This window comes from Drosophila sulfurigaster, chromosome 3 (genome assembly GCF_023558435.1).
Source record: "Drosophila sulfurigaster albostrigata strain 15112-1811.04 chromosome 3, ASM2355843v2, whole genome shotgun sequence".
Taxonomy (NCBI): domain Eukaryota; kingdom Metazoa; phylum Arthropoda; class Insecta; order Diptera; family Drosophilidae; genus Drosophila; species Drosophila sulfurigaster.
Genome location: NC_084883.1, coordinates 33,462,362 through 33,480,818, shown reverse-complemented (window position 1 = coordinate 33,480,818; position 18,457 = coordinate 33,462,362). Strand labels below are relative to the sequence as shown.

At 42.4% G+C, this 18,457-nt stretch overlaps 6 protein-coding genes across 6 annotated transcripts in view; 3 read left to right on the top strand and 3 right to left on the bottom strand.

The window, feature by feature from the left end:
* Nucleotides 1-18,457, bottom strand: part of LOC133843943 (probable chitinase 10) — a 139,526-nt gene that overhangs the window by 90,401 nt on the left and 30,668 nt on the right. The window lies entirely within an intron of this gene.
* LOC133843939 (peritrophin-44) lies at nt 1,316-2,618 on the top strand. Its single transcript, XM_062277712.1, has 2 exons — nt 1,316-1,436; nt 1,507-2,618. Coding segments are annotated over exons 1-2 (1,017 nt in total). The 5' UTR covers nt 1,316-1,435; the 3' UTR covers nt 2,523-2,618.
* Nucleotides 3,144-6,449, top strand: LOC133843930 (possible lysine-specific histone demethylase 1). Its single transcript, XM_062277698.1, has 3 exons — nt 3,144-4,918; nt 5,021-5,562; nt 5,629-6,449. Exons 1-3 carry the CDS (start codon nt 3,342-3,344, stop codon nt 6,225-6,227), a joined length of 2,718 nt encoding a protein of 905 aa, XP_062133682.1. The 5' UTR covers nt 3,144-3,341; the 3' UTR covers nt 6,228-6,449.
* LOC133843946 (probable deoxycytidylate deaminase) lies at nt 6,415-8,963 on the bottom strand. Its single transcript, XM_062277722.1, has 2 exons — nt 8,825-8,963; nt 6,415-6,979 (listed from the first exon to the last, which is right to left on the bottom strand). Exon 2 carries the CDS (start codon nt 6,973-6,975, stop codon nt 6,415-6,417), a length of 561 nt encoding a protein of 186 aa, XP_062133706.1. The 5' UTR covers nt 6,976-6,979; nt 8,825-8,963.
* LOC133843945 (clathrin light chain) lies at nt 7,058-8,237 on the bottom strand. Its single transcript, XM_062277721.1, has 2 exons — nt 8,080-8,237; nt 7,058-7,939 (listed from the first exon to the last, which is right to left on the bottom strand). Exon 2 carries the CDS (start codon nt 7,929-7,931, stop codon nt 7,284-7,286), a length of 648 nt encoding a protein of 215 aa, XP_062133705.1. The 5' UTR covers nt 7,932-7,939; nt 8,080-8,237; the 3' UTR covers nt 7,058-7,283.
* LOC133843955 (mediator of RNA polymerase II transcription subunit 12) lies at nt 9,022-17,186 on the top strand. Its single transcript, XM_062277732.1, is given in 12 exon segments — nt 9,022-9,194; nt 9,827-10,473; nt 11,068-12,072; nt 12,793-14,317; nt 15,274-15,349; nt 15,351-15,447; nt 15,521-15,814; nt 15,879-16,016; nt 16,074-16,323; nt 16,388-16,671; nt 16,736-16,918; nt 16,990-17,186. Coding segments are annotated over 11 exon segments (4,542 nt in total). The 5' UTR covers nt 9,022-9,194; nt 9,827-9,864; the 3' UTR covers nt 17,071-17,186.

The window sequence follows — 18,457 nt, the reverse complement described above, 5'->3', positions numbered from 1 at the left end:
TATTTAGCTGATATCTTTACCAAAATACCTTCTTTGGTAATTTTTTCTGTTTCACACCTTCCGTAATTGGCATTTAATTCTTGGGCATTCCAAGAACTCAACTGACTTGAATGGATCGCTCCATGCGCGCTATCTGCGCAATTGTTCAACTAATCGTATCTTGGCTTGTCAGCAACTTCAGGTGTGAGCCCCGCCATTTCCGGCGACACGTTTTGCTACCGTTCTCCTATCTATATTAATGAAGATCCCCGTCACAACACAAAAAGCGGCAATTGCAAAATCGTTGCATACTTTTAGGCGCCTGCTGACATTAGAATTACGCACTAAAGTAATTAACCTAAAAAGCTTTTGAAGTTAACACAGCTGAAACGGAAATGAATGTGATCGAAGAGTGATCGACTTGCAGATACTACTTTTTATCAAATTACCAAGTTTAAAAATACACAATAAGGTGAGTGTGCTCTACTATGAGATACCCATTTTGAATAAAATCAAAATGTTATATATTGAATTGAAATACCACAAACTACTGTAAAAATACACCAAATGCTGTATTTTGTATAAGATTAAGATTCATTAATTAGTTTAACTTAAAATAGCAACAGTCATGAATGGAAGATACTGAAATTTATTTAAATTTTTACATCTCCTAGAAATATGCTTTGTGTCTGATGCTTCCTTCAGATACTGCTACGCATAATCTTAAATTGCTTCACTAAACTGACATTTAATCACTTCATAATTGATGGCTTTCTTATCGGGCGTCAAAACACTCTCACTTGAAGCAATTTGCTGCCATAAATAATTAGACAGATTCTATAAATATGACGTTCGTTTCAAGCTACCACAACAATCAAGTATGAAGCTAATTTAAACAATAGATTTAGCCGCTTTCAAACAGTTTATCAATATTTTTTGACGGAAGATTTATGAGTATGAATAAGCATCAGCTGGTTGAATACTGATATGGGAAGGCAGGTAGTAAATATCACCTACTTATTTATTTAATTAACAATCTACAAGCTATACTATGACAATGTGGAGATTTCATGAATTGTCATATGGTGTGCGTAAGTTGAAATTTATGATAAGAATTCGATTCACAACTTTTAAAGAGAGAGCACCAACTAGAAGAACTCCTCTCTTCATGGTCACAACATCAGCGCTGACTTTTTCCTTTAGTTGTGAGGAGATAAGATTTGGAACAAGCCGAACATATATAAAGTATGTTACTCCCTAATTTGTTGCTAAATCAGTTAATCAGTATTACGCCAAAACATTCCACCCCAACTAAATATAAATTGCTTGGCAAGCACGAGTCTCCATTTAGTTCAAGCCAATCAGCTCGAACAGCTACATCAAAATCTAATACAATAATTTATTAATCGACAAGGCGCAAAAAACCAATTGCAGGAATTTCCAAACTCAATTTAAAAGTGAGCTAAACAAACACACAACTGGAGTCTGATGCGATTGCAATTAAAATGTATTTCGAATTTATTGCAGTGCTCTCAAGATCGACTATCGCCATATTCCTGTTGGCTATCGTCTGCGTTGTCCAGCCATCGTCGGGAGCAGTGAACAATTATGCGGAGCTGTGTCGTCTCTTCAAGAATGGCACTTTGGTTCGCAAGCCCGGCAGCTGCAGTGAGTACATTGAGTGCATCAACTATGCGGGCACAATGAAGAAGTGCAGCAATGATCTGGTCTTCAATGCCAGCTCCGGGAAGTGTGAGGCCGCCACAGCAGCTAATAGTGTTTACTGTGGCAATCTCTGTGAGGGCTTGAATGGCCTTTGGGTGGCCGATCCAACAGATTGTCAGAACTATTTTTATTGTGACAATGGCAAGAGTTTGGCTGGCCATTGCCCGGGGTCTCAGCACTTCGATGAGGCCAACCAGATGTGTCAATATGGCGTCGATTCGCTCTGCGTGGATGTGGCCAACATTTGTCATCTGGTGCCGGATAAAACCAAGTTCCGCCAGGAGAACGATTGCAATGAGTACTACGAGTGCAAGAGTGGCTCGCATTCGCTTTCATCTTGCAGCAGTACGCAGTACTTTGATGTCGAAAGCGCATCCTGTAAGGCCAAGTACTTAGTCTCTTGCACGGCGCACTCCAAGAAGAATGTGTGTCTAAAGACGTCGCTTTCAAGCTCAACGCCCATCACAGGCTATGTCGCAGATGGTGCCACCTGTCGTGGCTACTTCTACTGTGGCAACTATGGTACGGTACATGACGTTGACCCCGTGTGGAGCCAGTGCCCGGAGGGTCTGTTCTATGATGACGCCGCTAAGAAATGCAATATTGCCACTGAAGTGGTGTGCACATACAACCGTTGCGATGGTCGGGGCACAATGCTTGTGGCGAGCAGCTCGAACAATTGCCACAACTTCATTCGTTGTGTGGATGGCGTAGCCACAGAGGAGCAAACTTGCGACTGGGATTACTTCTTTCACGAACCATCTCAGGCCTGTACTAGCACAATTATCTACGACGGCTGCTGTGATGGTCGCGATTAGAAGAAAAATACGAGTTTATTCTATGTCGAATGATGATTGAGCAATAAACACAAATGCATGCACTTTAATCTGAGAACATATTGACTTCATTTATCTAGCATATAAATAAAATATAAGATAATCATCTAATATTCGTCAAAACGACAGTCAAGTATATACAGCATATTTAATTTCATTTTATTTTGCTTATCCCAAATTGATTAAGATCACCGGCATTTATGGATTGTACTTGATTGATAGCAACCGTTTTTATTTAAGCATTTTGATAATCGATAGGCAACAAAACCATCTAAGCACAGGGTGACATAGCTAATTTATTGCCTACTCAAAGCTAGAACTAGCTACTATATTCCCTAGATCACAGTTTTTCTATGAAATAAGCGAAACATAATACCAAATTACTACAACATTTCATATTGTACATAAATACATTCTACACAAATAAAATGTATAGTTAATTTCAAATTACAAAATCCAAAAAAGATGCCTAGGTAAAAAGGAAACAAAATCGATTATTTACAAACCGTAAATATATCGATTAAGGCGACCGTAAATCGAAACCAACATTTTTCAACGTAAAATAGTATATTTTGCAATTAGAGTGCGGTCACACTATTGTCAACAGTTTGCCTGGTTGCTGAGAGTCCTCAGACAGTATACAAAATATTAACGAAGCAATAACAACAAATACAAAACAAGTGAAAACTCTGTTGCTTGGAGTGGTGACATTAAATGGAAATGTGATTTGGTTGAAAATAACGAAGCTTGTTATTATAAACTGTACGTGTGAGTTTGTTTAGACGTTATATCCAAGTGAAAATGAAGCCTACTCAGCCCAGTATCAATAACAGCGGCGTTGCCCCAAATGCAAATAATGCCGGCAAGGTGGGCGAACCCATAGAGTATGTGACATTAATTAGTGATGATTCCGATGGCGAACCATCGCCTAAGCGTAGCAACAACGCTCCAACTGCTGCTCCAGCAAAAACACAAAGTAAATTCGATGACGACTCCAACGACACGCCAACGGCAACGGGAGACGAGCGACGCACCAGTCGACGCAATAAACCCAAGGTCGACTACACAAGCACCCATAAAACAGCATCTGCCGACGAAAAATCGAACTCAGTGTCCTCAGGTAGCAGTGCGGGATTAACCGAGAAGCGTCAGCAGATGGCGGGTGAACATCGTTCGCGGAAATCGGAAAATGCCGGACAGACGCATGCGGCAGCAGGTAGCAGCAGCGCAAGCACCCGTAGCAGCGTCCAACGGGATGCCACAAATGGTGGCAGTGCCAATATTGGTGAGTCTCGTGATGCCGGTACACCAACAGTGCTTTCGGGTCAAGAGGGCGCCGTGTTTCAATCTCGTCTGCCCTTCAGCAAGATGACGCCCAATGAGGAGGCCTGTTTCCCCGATATCAGTCGCTCTGGTATCTTGGGGCATCGTGTGTTCCTCAACATACGCAACAGTTTGCTGCACATGTGGGTTGACAATCCCAAGCTGCAGTTGACCTTCGACAATGCCCTCAAATGTTTGCCGCCGCCTTTCGACAGTGAACCGACATTAGTTAGGCGTGTTCATTCATTCCTCGAACGTCATGGCTTCATTAACTTTGGCATCTTTAAGCGACAGCTGCCCATTCCCAGCAAGAAGCTGGGTAAAGTCATTGTGATTGGTGCGGGCATCTCAGGACTCGCAGTTGGCCAGCAACTACAACAGTTTGGCATGGAAGTCGTTGTGCTGGAGGCACGAGATCGCGTTGGCGGACGGATTGCTACGTTTCGGAAGAACAGCTACATTGCTGATCTAGGTGCGATGGTGGTCACTGGTGTTTATGGGAATCCAATGACCATATTGAGTAAACAGATTGGCATGGATCTGGTGCCCATACAGCAAACGTGTCCGCTTTACGGACCCGATGGCAAACCGGTGCCTAAGGAGAAGGATGATGTGATTGAGCGTGAATTCAATCGTCTGCTCGAGTCTGCCAGTTATTTGTCGCATCGTCTGGACTTTAACTATGCGGGCAATAATCCTGTATCGCTGGGTGATGCACTCGAGTGGATCATCAACATGCAGGACAAAGCGGTACAGGAGAAACGCGCTTCGCATATGCACGAGATTATCGCTGCCCAAAATAAGATCATTGAACATCGTAAGCGACTTAAGGCCATCATTCAGAGCATTGCCAAGCTGAAATCTGATTACCAGGCTCTAGTCAAGCAGCGGCTCCCGAAGAGCGGTCAAAATGAATCCAGCTATGCGCAACAGGAGTACAACCTGCGCATCAATCAGATCAAACTGGAGGATAGCCAGAAAGTCGAGGATGAGCTGCGTGCACAGGGTCAAAAACTCGAGCTGCAATTGCAGGAGATTGAACAAAATCAACCCAGGTAAGGAAATAATTCACAGTATGACTATATTAAAGAAATATAGGGATGAAATTATCGACAATATGCTGTAATTATTGCTATTTTGTATTATTTAATTTGCAGTCAAGTATATTTGTCATCTCGCGATCGCCTAATACTCGACTGGCACTTTGCCAACCTCGAGTTTGCTAATGCGACTCGCCTGGACAATCTATCTCTTAAGCATTGGGACCAAGACGACGACTTTGAGTTCATTGGGCACCACACCACAGTGCGCAATGGCTACTCTTGTGTGCCGGTGGCTTTAACCGAAAATATTGACATACGTCTCAATAGCGCCGTCAAAGAAATCAAGTACAGCAACAAAGGAGTTGAGATTGTGGCTGAGAATCTAAAGACTTGCACACCAGAAGTCACCTACAAAGCGGATCTTGCTGTCTGCACACTCACCCTGGGTGTGCTCAAGGTGGCCATCTCGAATGAAGAGTCCCAACCGCATGCCAACACTGTGAAATTCGATCCTCCGTTGCCAGATTGGAAGCAACAGGCGATACGTCGCTTGGGCTTTGGTAATCTCAATAAAGTGGTGCTCTGCTTCGATCGCATCTTCTGGGATCCCAATGCGAATCTCTTTGGCCATGTGGGCAGCACCACAGCCAGTCGTGGTGAGTACAATTTTTCTCTGCATTTTTCGCTGTTGCTTTATAACTAAATACCAATGCAATTAACAGGTGAAATGTTTCTGTTTTGGAGCATCAGTTCGACGCCCGTTTTGCTGGCACTTGTTGCAGGCATGGCAGCCAACATTGTGGAGAGTGTGACGGATGACATCATTGTGGGGCGTTGCATGTCCGTGCTGAAGAACATTTATGGCAACACCTCGGTGCCGCAGCCCAAGGAGACAGTTGTCACGCGCTGGCGCAGCGACCAATGGGCACGAGGCTCATACAGCTATGTTTCGGTGGGATCCTCGGGCAGTGATTACGATCTGCTTGCCGCGCCAGTTATACCACCGAAAAGCCAAGAGCCACATTCCAGCAAGGAACCCGAAGAACTGCCACGACTCTTCTTTGCCGGCGAGCACACGATACGCAACTATCCGGCCACGGTTCATGGCGCTTACTTGAGCGGACTGCGTGAGGCGGGTCGCATTGCCGACTATTATTTGGGTTATCCGGAAGGAACGCCTGCGGATATTGGCTACTCGATTAGTGAGGCGGCCAATGCGGTTTCTGTGGGCAACGTTGTCAAGTTGCGAGATCTCTCGCCACGTCTATCGGACTCGCCAAAGAAAACCGAAGACAACGTGGACTCGACGGATGTGCAGTAAAAACGAAACGAATTTAATTTGGTATTTGTTGTTCACACAGAGTCAAGCTCTTCTCTTCAATTGATTAATCTACATATAGTTTAAGACAGATTTACTAAGTTTAAGAAACAGCACAAAGAACACATTATAAAATGTTTTAAGTTATGAGTAACTTTGTCAAGTCTGAAGTTACAGCCACCATTAGTTATTACTCGTTAAGTATATCATCAAAGTCAATAACAATCTGTTTTTTAACTGGGACATGCTGTCGATAGCTGATGCCGACAGAATTGAGCATTCGCTTAGAGGCTTGATAAACAGATTTCTCAGCATACTTGTCGGATATGTAGAATATACTGCGAATACCCGATTGAATGATCAGCTTAGTGCACTCGTTGCACGGAAAGAGCGTCGTATAGAGTCGAGTGCCAACCAAACTGGTACTGTTGCTATTGAGGATTGCATTCGCCTCGGCATGCACCACATACAGTTTCTTGTTCTCCAGCGCGTCGTCAGCATTCTTTGTCCAGGGAAATATATCATCGCTGCAGTCGCGCGGAAAGCCATTGTAACCAATTGCTACGATGCGATTGTGTTTATCCACGATGCATGCTCCAACTTGTGTGACGGGATCCTTGCTTCGTTTGGCAGAGAGAATTGCAGTGGCCATAAAGTAATCATCCCACTGCAAGTAATCCTGTCGCTTGGCTATGTGAAGCGTCTTCAGACTCTCAGTCGCCTCTGTCAACTCCTTGTCATTCTCGGACATTATACTGAAAATAATGAGTGAAATATTTAATGCAATCTTCCGATGAAAATCAAAGAAAATTAAGAGAAACACGGAGAAAATGTATATGTCTGAATGCCTCTTTATTATCTATGAAATATGTGTGTGAAATCATAAACAATTCAATCAGCAAATATAATATATAGTTATTAATACATATGTAATATAATTGGAATTTATAGCAATTGTATTTATTGAATTCAAATTCATCCAAATCAAAACAAATCAATATGTTTTATTAGGAGCAAGCCTAATTCACAGTTGACCAATCCATTCATTGTCATTATAGTTTAGGCTCCCTTCTGCACTTGAATTGGATTCTGCTTCAGATGCAGATAAATGGAACGCATACGTGAGACATCTTTGCCCGCTTTGTTCACCTTAGGATTGAAATCGCAGAGCTTGGCAATGTGTTCCCACTCGGTGCCCGGCTCAATAGCGCCATTCTCCAGAGAGGCGGCTTGAATCTCGGCATTTCGTGACGACAGTTTAGTTTTTGAGATCGATTCTTCAATCTGTCGCAGCCAATCGTCCAGTTCCTTCTTCGACTGTTGGCGCAACTCCTCCTTCTTGCGTTCCTCTTCGAGATCTTTCTCCTCGAGGCGCTGTTTCTGTTCCTCACGCCACTTTTTGATTTTCTCCGGCTCTTCGCGCGATGGCGGTGGCCCCGAGATGCCAACAGGTTCGTTTGATTCGCTGCCAATCACTTCAAAACTGCCGGTCGAGGATTCCAGACCGCCTCCAACATTGGCAGACAATTCACTGCCAAGCTCAGCACCGAGAAGACCATCGTCAGTTGCTACTGCAGCAGCGGCATTTGTGGCTGATCCTCCCGTTATTTCGGCCTCGAGATCTCCCAGAACGGACTGCTCGCGTGCCAAAAAGTCTGCTGCTGGGTCGACCTCTTCTTTGGTTGCAAAATCGTCAGCAAAATCCATGTTGTTCTCTACAAAATATCATACACACGTACACATACGTGCGTATATAGTAGTTACAGTTAATGGGCGTATTTGTCACTTACACGTATGTGTAAATTCAACGAAAATTAATTTTACACAACGCATAGAATTATACAATAATACATACCTTATTTTTTCTTTATTACACAAGTTAAATGAATTTAAATTTTATTGTGCGTCACTATATACAACAGGAATAATATTGTTTTTTTCAGTTTTAATCTACGTTTTTTTTTTGTTAATGAGTAGAGTTGTGTCGTTTCATGCAGAACTGGTTCACTGAAAACGATTGCATTTGGTAGTTCGATTAATGATAACGAATTATTGTTCGTTTATTCGTTCATTAATCTAGTTCAAATTGGTTATTAGCTAGTGGACGTGTCGAACATTTCAGTTTAAATAAAATACGTAACAAATTAATATTTGTATAAATTTTTTTTTTAATTTTAATATTTAAATGAGACATACCCCGACTATCGCAATGTAACGATATGTTGCTAATGTTCTATATGTAATACAGATTTTGTAACGTACGGCAACGCTGTTTTGATTTTTATTCAAAATTTGCAAAAGGTGCACACATCCGAGTAGTTAAAATTTAAAAATAAATGACAGAGCGCCCACAAATACATTTCAAATATATGCCCCAAGCGGTGAATCTATAACAGCAATTATTGCATATTTCATAGTTCAAAAAGCTTATGCTCGTTTGTATTACATTTTACAATACTGGATAAATAGCATTATATTTATATGTTTATAAGTGTTTTGGTATAAACATAAATATATACATTTGTGGCTATGCACGTTGTTGCAGACAGATTTAGATAAGGTCATAAATTAATCGTGTGAAACCCAATAGTTCAACTTACCAAGCAAATTAAAAACTACAGGAAATCACCACCAATAATTGCAAAAAAAAACACCTTAACACCAACAACAGACAAACATAATAATGTTCAACAGAAGCACACGGATTTCCGTGAACCGATTCACGTGTGCATTGTTCAAATGAGTCAATGGTTCGTTTGTACTTGAGCGGCCATTTTGGAGATTGTTTCACCCACAAAAAAGTTATGCAGCCAAATTATAGAAGTTTTCCAAAAAAGTTTACATAAAATTTGCATGGTAAATTGACAAGTGCACAATCGAAGCGAATTAAAAACATGTTTCCACGAAGTGTGAATCCAATGAAGCAGTAAAACGCCCAAGAGTTGCTTGTTAGTGACTATCTATCTAAACGTACGCACACATGTATGCTTGTATGTATGTACATGCATACTTATATACATACATTCGTATATGTATGTATATGCATGTTAAAAGTGTTTTAAGAAAATATAAACTGATGGCTGAATGATGTGCAAAACATGTACGCATGCACACAACAAAAACAAAAAACATGTACATATCTAAATGCATTACAACAATTAATCGAATAAGTGAAACGTATAGCAGCAGCAGCATCGAAAAATATACAGATGGACTGGCCAAAGCATAATACAGTCTTCCCATACCATGCAAAATTGTGCGCGGCATAATTCACTTTTGTATGTATGAATGTGTGTGGCTATTGTATGTGAGCAAGTGTAGGTGCATGCATACAAACATAAATACATACATCCATGCGTACAAATGTACGTGTATTGTGTGCAAGGGCTGCATCCTCACTCTTCAATATTTTTGAAACTCCGACTGCAGCCACATTGAATTACTTGCGCCTTTTTTGATTGGTCTAGCGTAAGCAAAAAAAAATGAATACAATTGTGTGTGTGTGCATGATTGCATATTTGGGGGACGGGAGAAAAGAAGAGCATGCCCGCCTTTTATGCTCCCACAACAAAATTGCAATAATAACAAACCTGTTTTTGCAGCTTAAACACGACGACGAAGACGACGCCGCCGCCATCACATGGATCCCAACTCCAGTCACTGGTCATACGCTTATAACCGCATTGTGCCCGGTTCGGCCGGCAGTACGGCAGGCACAGCCGAGGATTTCCAGCATCCGCATCTGGCCACCATCACAGCCGCTAGCTTAGCCAGCTTTAATGCGGCTGCAGCGAGCGGCGGCAGCTTTGTGCCACCCTCGCCCATAGGCAGCTATAATCCAGTATTCCAGCAGATCTATCATCATGCAGCCGCTGCCAGTGTGCAACCGAAGCCGGCGCATTATGCCTCCACGACGGTGCAAACGCCACATCGCCAGCTGCAACAGCTGCAGTTGCCCAGCACACTGGACAAGCAGCTGAGCTCGTTTCAAAACCAAGCAGCTGTGGCAGCCGTATCATCGGCAGCAGCTGCCGCAGCGGCAGCGAATAATGTGGTGGCATCCAACTATTATGGCGAGAACTCATCATCGAGTGGAGCGTCGCCCTCGCCAACGACGGTGGCTTTGACATCGACGTCGCTGACGTGGAATACACCGAATATGCTGTCCAATACGTTCCTTGCCATGCAGCAGCAGCAGCAACAGGCGCAACAACAGCAGCAGCAACTGAATCTGGTCGCTGACAAAGTGGTGAGTATACAACAAATAACAACTGTAATAATTCAATAGTTGCAACGCCAATTTAACAACAAAAAAAGAGTTGCAGTTGGGTGCAGATCTGGGGAACTTTCAAATGGGGGGCTCAGTTAAAATAATCTATGAAATTTCTTCTATTTATTGGTGGCATTTTCGGTACTAAGTGCTTTATAGAATAGATATATAGAATATAACAAACACTTGGCTTACAACAAATACTAATCACTAAAAGCAAAATCTTACGAAGATGTCACCCAATTATTCCACTGAATTCGAGTATTTGCTGGGCCCCTTTTTTTGGACGCTTCCTTCGGTCACTATTTGCCTCTTACCCCCTTGTACTCTTTGCCTCAACTCAAATCGCTAACACACCTGTATTATGTAAATATTGTATATCAAATATGCGACACAAACAATTTCCGTTTCCATCAAATCTATGTACAAACAAAAAACCAAATACCAACCCACAAACACACAAAATTTGTATCGGCCACCAAAAACCAAAAATCAACAAATTGCAATTTGCAACTTGCAACTTGGCGCTGCTCGCTCTTCTTCAAATGCAACACAAACAAAAATCTTCTGTAGCAAATCAAGCAAGAAAACGCACAAGATGCAAAGGCTCAAATCGAAGCGTACAACGAACTAATTTACTTGACCCAATTGCAACAACAACAGCAACAGCAGCAACAACAACAGCAGCAGCAACAGTTGCAACACGAAATGGCAGAGACGGAAACGTACTACACAATGGATGGACAGAAATTGAAGTTGACACGCAAGGATCCGCAATCGATACACATCGAACAGCAGAATGTGAGTCCCGCTTATGCGGCACAATACGCAAGTCCAGCGCTTAGCTCAGCGGATGGATCACCCATAACGAATTTAAACACTGTCGATGTGGCTGGCACACCACATGTCATTGTCTACAAAACCACCACGACATCGGCAGCATCGGCATCCGCGACGGCAGCAGCAGCGGCGGCGGCAGCAGCAGCAGCAACGGCTGCCTCAGCGGGATCGCCAGTGGCGCGACGTACTGTAATGAATGTGGCAGGCGCTGGTTCGTCTGCAGCGCCCACAACGGTGGCCTATTCATCTGTGATACAAAGCACGTTGCAACAGCAACAGCAGCAACAACAACAGCAGCAGCAGCAACAGTTGCAAGTGCAGCAGCATTGCTGGACAAAGCCAGAGGACGGCGGGGGACAGGATGAGATTAAGAGTGTGCTGCAGTTGCATGTAAAGCAAGAGCATCGACACCTCGATGCATATGGCAATGAGGCTGCTGCTGCTGCTGGCGGCGATACCAGTGAGAATCTCGTGTTTAATCTGCCGCCAGGCCTGGAGATCAAGCAAACATTTTATCAGCCAAGTGTCATTGATGTGGAGTCATTGAAACAGGCACAGGCAGCGGCTGCAGCACAGGAGCAACATCAGTTGCAACTGCAACAACAACAGCAGCAGCAGCAGCAGCAACAACATGGTGGCAGCTCGCCGCAAGCGCGTCGACAACATGTGGTGGCCAATATGATATTGTCGCCGGGGACAACGAGCAGCTTAACGTCACAGATTCAAACAGTGCCAAAGGTTTGTATTTTATTTGTATGTATATTCATTTTCGATTACGTTCCTTTTTTTTCGCTTTCTATCGTTTGTTCAATTTATTCAATTTTTTTGGCTTTGTTTCCGTTTCTGTTTACAAATTGTTCTTTGCTCTGATTTGTTTTGGCTTTTATGTTGTTCTCTGTTTGGTTTCCAAAAAAAAAAAAAATGCAATAATTTGGCTAGTTCGGTTATTTTTCATTCTATTTAATTTTATGCTAATTCCATAGTTAATGCGATTTTTCTAATAGTTTTCTTCTATATATTGTTAAAGTAAGTACTCGTTCTTTTTGGTGACGGTGCAAATTTCTATAACATTTTTCCATTTAACTGTTTTGCTTTTGATTTCATTTTGATTTGAAGAGAAGGCTTTTATTTGTATGTTGTTCGAATTTGTGTTGTAATATTGTTTAAAACACATTTGTGTTTGGCATAAATCTTGTGGTCCATTTGAAACTGTGACGTGACGTTGAAAGTTTTGTTGAAGTGAAGTTTAAGCAAAAGTGTGTGTCTTTGTTGTTCCTTGTACCTTTTGTCCAGGTTGCAGTTGACGTTTTGTAAATTGTATATGCTAAGTAGAAAAGTCCCAACCAAAAAAAAACAACTGATATAACATTGCAAATTTATGTAAAATCCTGAAGCAAACAGCTTGAAATATTTGTTTGCTAATCGATGCATTTGTCTTCATTTATTTATCCATTGCAGGAGGATGTGAAACCACCGCCTAAACCGGCGAAGACGCCAAGGAAACGGCAGCCTAAGAAAACGTTGATTGCGAGCAGTGAATACAGCACTGTGCGAAGTCCGCAGGAGTCGCAACACCATCAGTTGCAACAGCAACAACAGCACAATCAGCAGCAGCAACAGCAGCAGCAAAATACGTATTATGACTTCAACAGCAAGTGGAATACGCCGCTGAAAACGGAGAACAATGCGGCGTCTGTGTCGCCGGCAACAACCATCAACATACCCACATATCCGCAGCATAGTCAGCCGCAGCAACAGTCCACGCAGCAGCAGCAGCAACAACAGCAGCAGCATCTGCCACAGCCGGCACATTTGCAATCATCGCAGGCGCAATCGCATCTCACACAGCTGGCGCAATACTATCCGGCATTTCCGCAGCCAATTGCATCGCAGTATACGGCGTGTATGCAACAACAACAGCAGCAGCAGCAACAACAGCAGCAACAGCAACAACAACAGCAGCAGGTCTACACACAACAGCAGCAACAACAGGTGTATGCGCAACAGTTGCAGCATCAGCAGCACCAACAACAACAGCAGCAGCAACAACAACAGCAACATCAGCAGGATAAACTGGAGTCGGTGCAGCAGCAAGACGATGAGGGAACGAGTTCAGATGCCAACGCCGATGCAATCAACAAAGTGATTGTGCCAAACATTGAGGAGGAGCTGGACTTTCTGGCCGATGCGAATAGTGCGCCCAAACAGGGCTATGCCAACTCGTTGACCACGAATGGTCGTGGCACCAACTCGTCAACGAATAACACCAACTTTGGCATACGTAATCCCAATAAAACACCCTCACCAGAGCCGCCTTCCTCCATAGCGAATGAGTGCAGCAATAATGGTCTAACGCCAGTGTCGTCGTCATCAGCCGCCGCGCATTGTGCATCCTCCAGTGGAGCGTCCGGTGCTTACAGTCCCGCCGCACCGAAACCCGTCAGTGTGGGCACCTCAATAGGCGAGAAGAAAACGCAGTTCATGGACAGCTATTTGAAGTTTCTGCAAGGTGAACGTGACGATGATCCGCCGCCCGTTGTGAAGCCATCGCGTAAACTAAACTATCCACGTGCGCCATACAAACGCAAAGGGAAGAGCGGCTCTGGCGATGATGTGCCGTCGTCGCAGACATCAACGTCGGGTGCCGCAACGCCAGACAACAATCAGATTGTGCACAATTTGGCCGGTTTGGTGGGCGATGATGGGCATCGCATTAAAATACTCTCACAAACTCAAATACTGCCGAAGAAGAGGCCGCATGCACAAATGGTGGCAGCGGCAGCTGCTGCGGCGGCTGCCGCTGAATCAACAACTACCTCTGTCATCCAGCATCCTGCCGCTGATCATCAGACGACATCATCGTTTCGGCCATACGCTCAGCAGCAACAGGAGGCGGCGCAACAGCATTTTGTGCAACAGCAGCAACAACAACAACAACAGCAGCAACATTGTGCACAGCAGTTGGGTAGCGGGAGCGGAGGCGGCGGCGGTGGCGGCAGTCAAGGTATGTTACTTGACCAACAGCATAATTCCAATAAGCACTCTACTATCGCAACTACTACTCCTACTACTGCAACGCCATGCAACAACAATTACAACAACAACAACAACAACCACCATCACAACACAACAGGCGGCGGCGACGCTGTAACGCCGATAACGCCAACACCGCCATCGGCATCCAGAGGCATCAACACGGCAGCGATTAGTGGCGTGGCGTCACAAGCTGCTGCCGCAGCTGCCACAACCAATCCTCACTTTATCAATCTGCTTTGGCCATGGCAGCATTAGCCGCGTTCAAACGCATCCCATACAAATACATTTAAATGACATCTTGACTGCAGACAACCGACTGACGAATGAACCTGAATATATGACGATGACTTGACGTGACTTGACTTGACTCTACTCGATCTAGAATTAGAACTAGGACTAGAACTTACTTGACGCATCCATCGGACACTGTGCATATGTAAAAACCGAATACATAAACTTAACTTTTAAAACATTGTTATAAAGACGAAACGCATGAGCAAAAAAAACAAAAGTAAAGAAAGTATAAGTATTTTTGAGATGGAATAACGAGAACAAATATTATTAATTTAAAAATGAAAAAATCATCAAAAAATAAAAACGTGTATTTTTATTATTTACTACTTCATTGTGAGCGCGGCTTCTTCAGCTCAGTCCCCAGATCCAGCTACAGTTCCAGCTCCAGCTTTGGCGCTGGCTCCTCGGCAAACGCCATTGGCGATGGCAAAATTGGGTTGAGGATGATGATGATGGTGATGTCCATGTTGTGTTGATGATGGACGTAATTGTTGTTGTGCTGCGTTCGACGTATGTGTGCTGTGATCGATCACATTCACCACATTGATGCTTGTTGTTGTTGTTGTTGATGTTGATGTTGTTGCTAATCCAGTTTTGTGCTCTCCACAGACCCCTTGAATATGCCGCCACGTCGGGAGCAATGCTCCCGCAAGGCCAAGGAAAGCAGCATGCACGCACTTCTTTTTGAATACGTCTGCTATTGGGGAGGGTGGTGCCGTGGTTGAGCCCGAGGAGTTCACCGACTCGGACACTGATCCTGTTTGGACGCCGCAGGAGGAAGACGTAAGTGCATCGCACACTCCTCTCGATCGTTCGTTTGTTCTTTCACTCTTTCACTTTCACTCACTCAAAACAGAGCGATGACGGCAAGGGCTATGGCAAGCGAAAAGCGGCACGACGCACCAAGGGCACACCACGCAAGAACAACTATTGTCAGCAAACTGTGCACTTGCAACATCAGCTACAGGGCCCACAGCAGCAGCAGCCGCTTCAGCAAGAGCTGCATCATCACCAGCAACAACAACAGCAGCAGCAATTGCAAGTCGCTACCGATGGCTATAATACGCAACAGGATCTGCAGGGTGGCGCCGATGCAATCAGCTATGGCAATCCAACAGCGGGAGCTGCAGTGACAGCAGAAAACTTTAAAGTGGGTGCAGCCTTTATTTATCAATTATCAACTAACTATAAAGTCTCTTTTCACTCTTGCTCAGACTGGCGACTTTATTGTATTGCGCTCTGATTTGGTCAACGATTGGCCAACAATTTGGCAGGTGGACTCCAAATGCATCCTGCAAAAGTACGAGCCATTTCGACAGAACGGTAAAACTTTCTATCGCAACATGTCCAAGGTAAAAGTGGTTTAAGCTTCTCTTTAAAAATACGTTTATTAACATAACAAATTCTAGTATGCTTCGTGGAATCTGGAAACGAAGAAACTCTACCTCAAAGCACCTGTACGCATTCAGCTGCAATCTCACACGGAGACTATTGTTGAGTTTATGCGCTCGGAGTTATTGGCTGATGATACCGAGCAGTTTATTGAGAAGATTATGGAGGATTATCTGTCTTATCGCGATAATTTTGAAATCTATATACAAACAATGATATCGCAAGCGCTTGATCCCAGCTTTTTCTCCGAGATAACCCGTGAGAAGGGTAAGTGACTTATTGGGATGTAATACTTATATACAAATGTTTAATTAACTTTTTTATTTTTCAGATGATTATTTCTTAGGTAGCGTGCGCGTCATTGACAACATCATGGAGAACTGCAAGCGAAAACTATTGGCCATCACTCCGTGGACACGAAGCATTATTTCGTCTATTGAGACATGGCCGAAGTGTCATGTTTTCTCTGAATGGGTGCAGAACAATCTAACACAAAAGAATTGCGCTGGCTGCCATCAACCCGGAATCGCTGTTCGTTTCTTACTTTTTGGTGAACCCTATAATCCAAACACTATGCAAACTATATCTGCAGATGCGCGAATTGTCTACGAGAAAGTAAGAACAATATCAAAATACTTGTGGCCCTCGGAATGCTTAAAATAACTTACTTTATTTGTAGGATATTGTATTGTGTCGAATCTGTGCCGCACGTGCTGATCTTTTCCACAAGATTGCGCACGAAAAGTTCAATCTGTTTATCAATTGCTCACAGCGTGTGACTGAACAGCAACAACAATTTCCGGACAAGACCTCAACGGAAATACTAAACGATCTGCTGGCGGAACACAACTGGATTGATGAGGTGGGTGCTTTGGTGTTTTCCCTATATTTTTATTGTATTAAATTAACATAAATTCTATCGTGTACTTTTAGTTGTTCCGAAACATGCGCAATTGTTGGGCTGAGGTCGAGAGTTTGGAACGACAAAAACGCTTTCGCGAAGTCATGCAGTAGTTATGACCAACAATAATAATAAACTATGGAACTGGAGCTTGGACTTGCTTGAAAATGTATTATTGTATACAACAATGCTGCAATAAACTCAATGAGTTGTTAATTTTTATCAATAACGATATGCTTAAGTTGTTATGTTACGTTAAGAAAGTTCTCATATTGCATATTGCATTTTTCTGTCTGTCCGCAATCCAATCATTCGAGCCATAGGTTGGATATGCACATTGCATATACATCTTATGTTGTGGTCTTTAACCTGCTACTTCGTATAGTCTCATAAGTTTATTATAATTTCATCAAAATCAAAAATGAAAATATCAAATGTAAATTTAATTTCGTTCTTAGTAATTCCTTTGTATTGACACTTTCAACAGTTTTGTGATGTTATCTGCGCACCATGAAATATTGAATATTATTGTTTGTCATAAGTTTAAGCTACAGACGGTAGAATTTATAGTTTACGACCTTTAAATTGTAATACACCTTAATGAAGTTGTAACTCTATTTAGCATTTATATTTAGTTTATCGCTCTTAAATTCATTGACAGAATGAAATAAATTGCTTGTAAATATATACGATTACATATAAATGTATAGATACATATATACACATATATTCTTATTGAAAAGTGTTTACTTTATTAACAAGAAGGGAAGATTGGAGTAAGGAAAATTGAGGCATTTGACTTTGTCTTAAATAAAATTGAATAGTCGAAATAATAAACCGCATCATCTTAAATGTTACTTATTCAGCAAATTGATTTCCAATTTTACAAAAATTAAGAAAAAAGCTTTTAACAATAAATTTCAATATTCAGTTTTACAAAAATGAATAAAAAAGCGTATAAAAAACAAAATTCCATCAAATATGGTAAAGGGAATTCTTAGTAGTGTGAGTTTAGAGTTTTCAATTGTTCCAATGCCCATCTTACATATTTATGTACATATGTGTACATATGTACTTCCTCATTTTTTATCAGCAACCCTCGATTGTCACATTCTCTTACACATAACGTACATTATGCTACCCCACACTCGTTCAATACACCCCAGGGCAGCCATACCCAAGAACCCAAAATCATCATACTGTTTTTTTTTAACTGAGAAAAAAATATATTTTTTAGGGTGCACTTAAAGCTAATAGATATGTACATTTCAATAGGTGTTGTATCGCCTTATAGATTTTATTGAATCGACTTATTAAACAGTGTGGTAGTACATAAATGTAGCTTAAATTAATAAAAATATTTATAAATAGTTAAATTGCAATAAGTATTTGAACAACAACTTGAATGTATCTGTTGAACACAGAAGTAACAGCACCATTGGAGTGTTGTCAAGTGACAATGTTAATGAAACACCCTGTTGTTGTCTACCAGCAAGCAGT

What these genes read in the sequence shown, in the direction of transcription:
- LOC133843930 (XM_062277698.1), top strand. Translation starts at nt 3,342, where the DNA reads ATGAAGCCTACTCAGCCCAGTATCAATAACAGCGGCGTTGCCCCAAAT. An exon ending in ATTGAACAAAATCAACCCAG is followed by an intron (nt 4,919 to 5,020) that starts GTAAGGAAATAA and finishes TTTAATTTGCAG; the next exon opens with TCAAGTATATTTGTCATCTC. An exon ending in CAGCACCACAGCCAGTCGTG is followed by an intron (nt 5,563 to 5,628) that starts GTGAGTACAATT and finishes TGCAATTAACAG; the next exon opens with GTGAAATGTTTCTGTTTTGG.
- LOC133843946 (XM_062277722.1), bottom strand. Translation starts at nt 6,975, where the DNA reads ATGTCCGAGAATGACAAGGAGTTGACAGAGGCGACTGAGAGTCTGAAG.
- LOC133843945 (XM_062277721.1), bottom strand. Translation starts at nt 7,931, where the DNA reads ATGGATTTTGCTGACGATTTTGCAACCAAAGAAGAGGTCGACCCAGCA.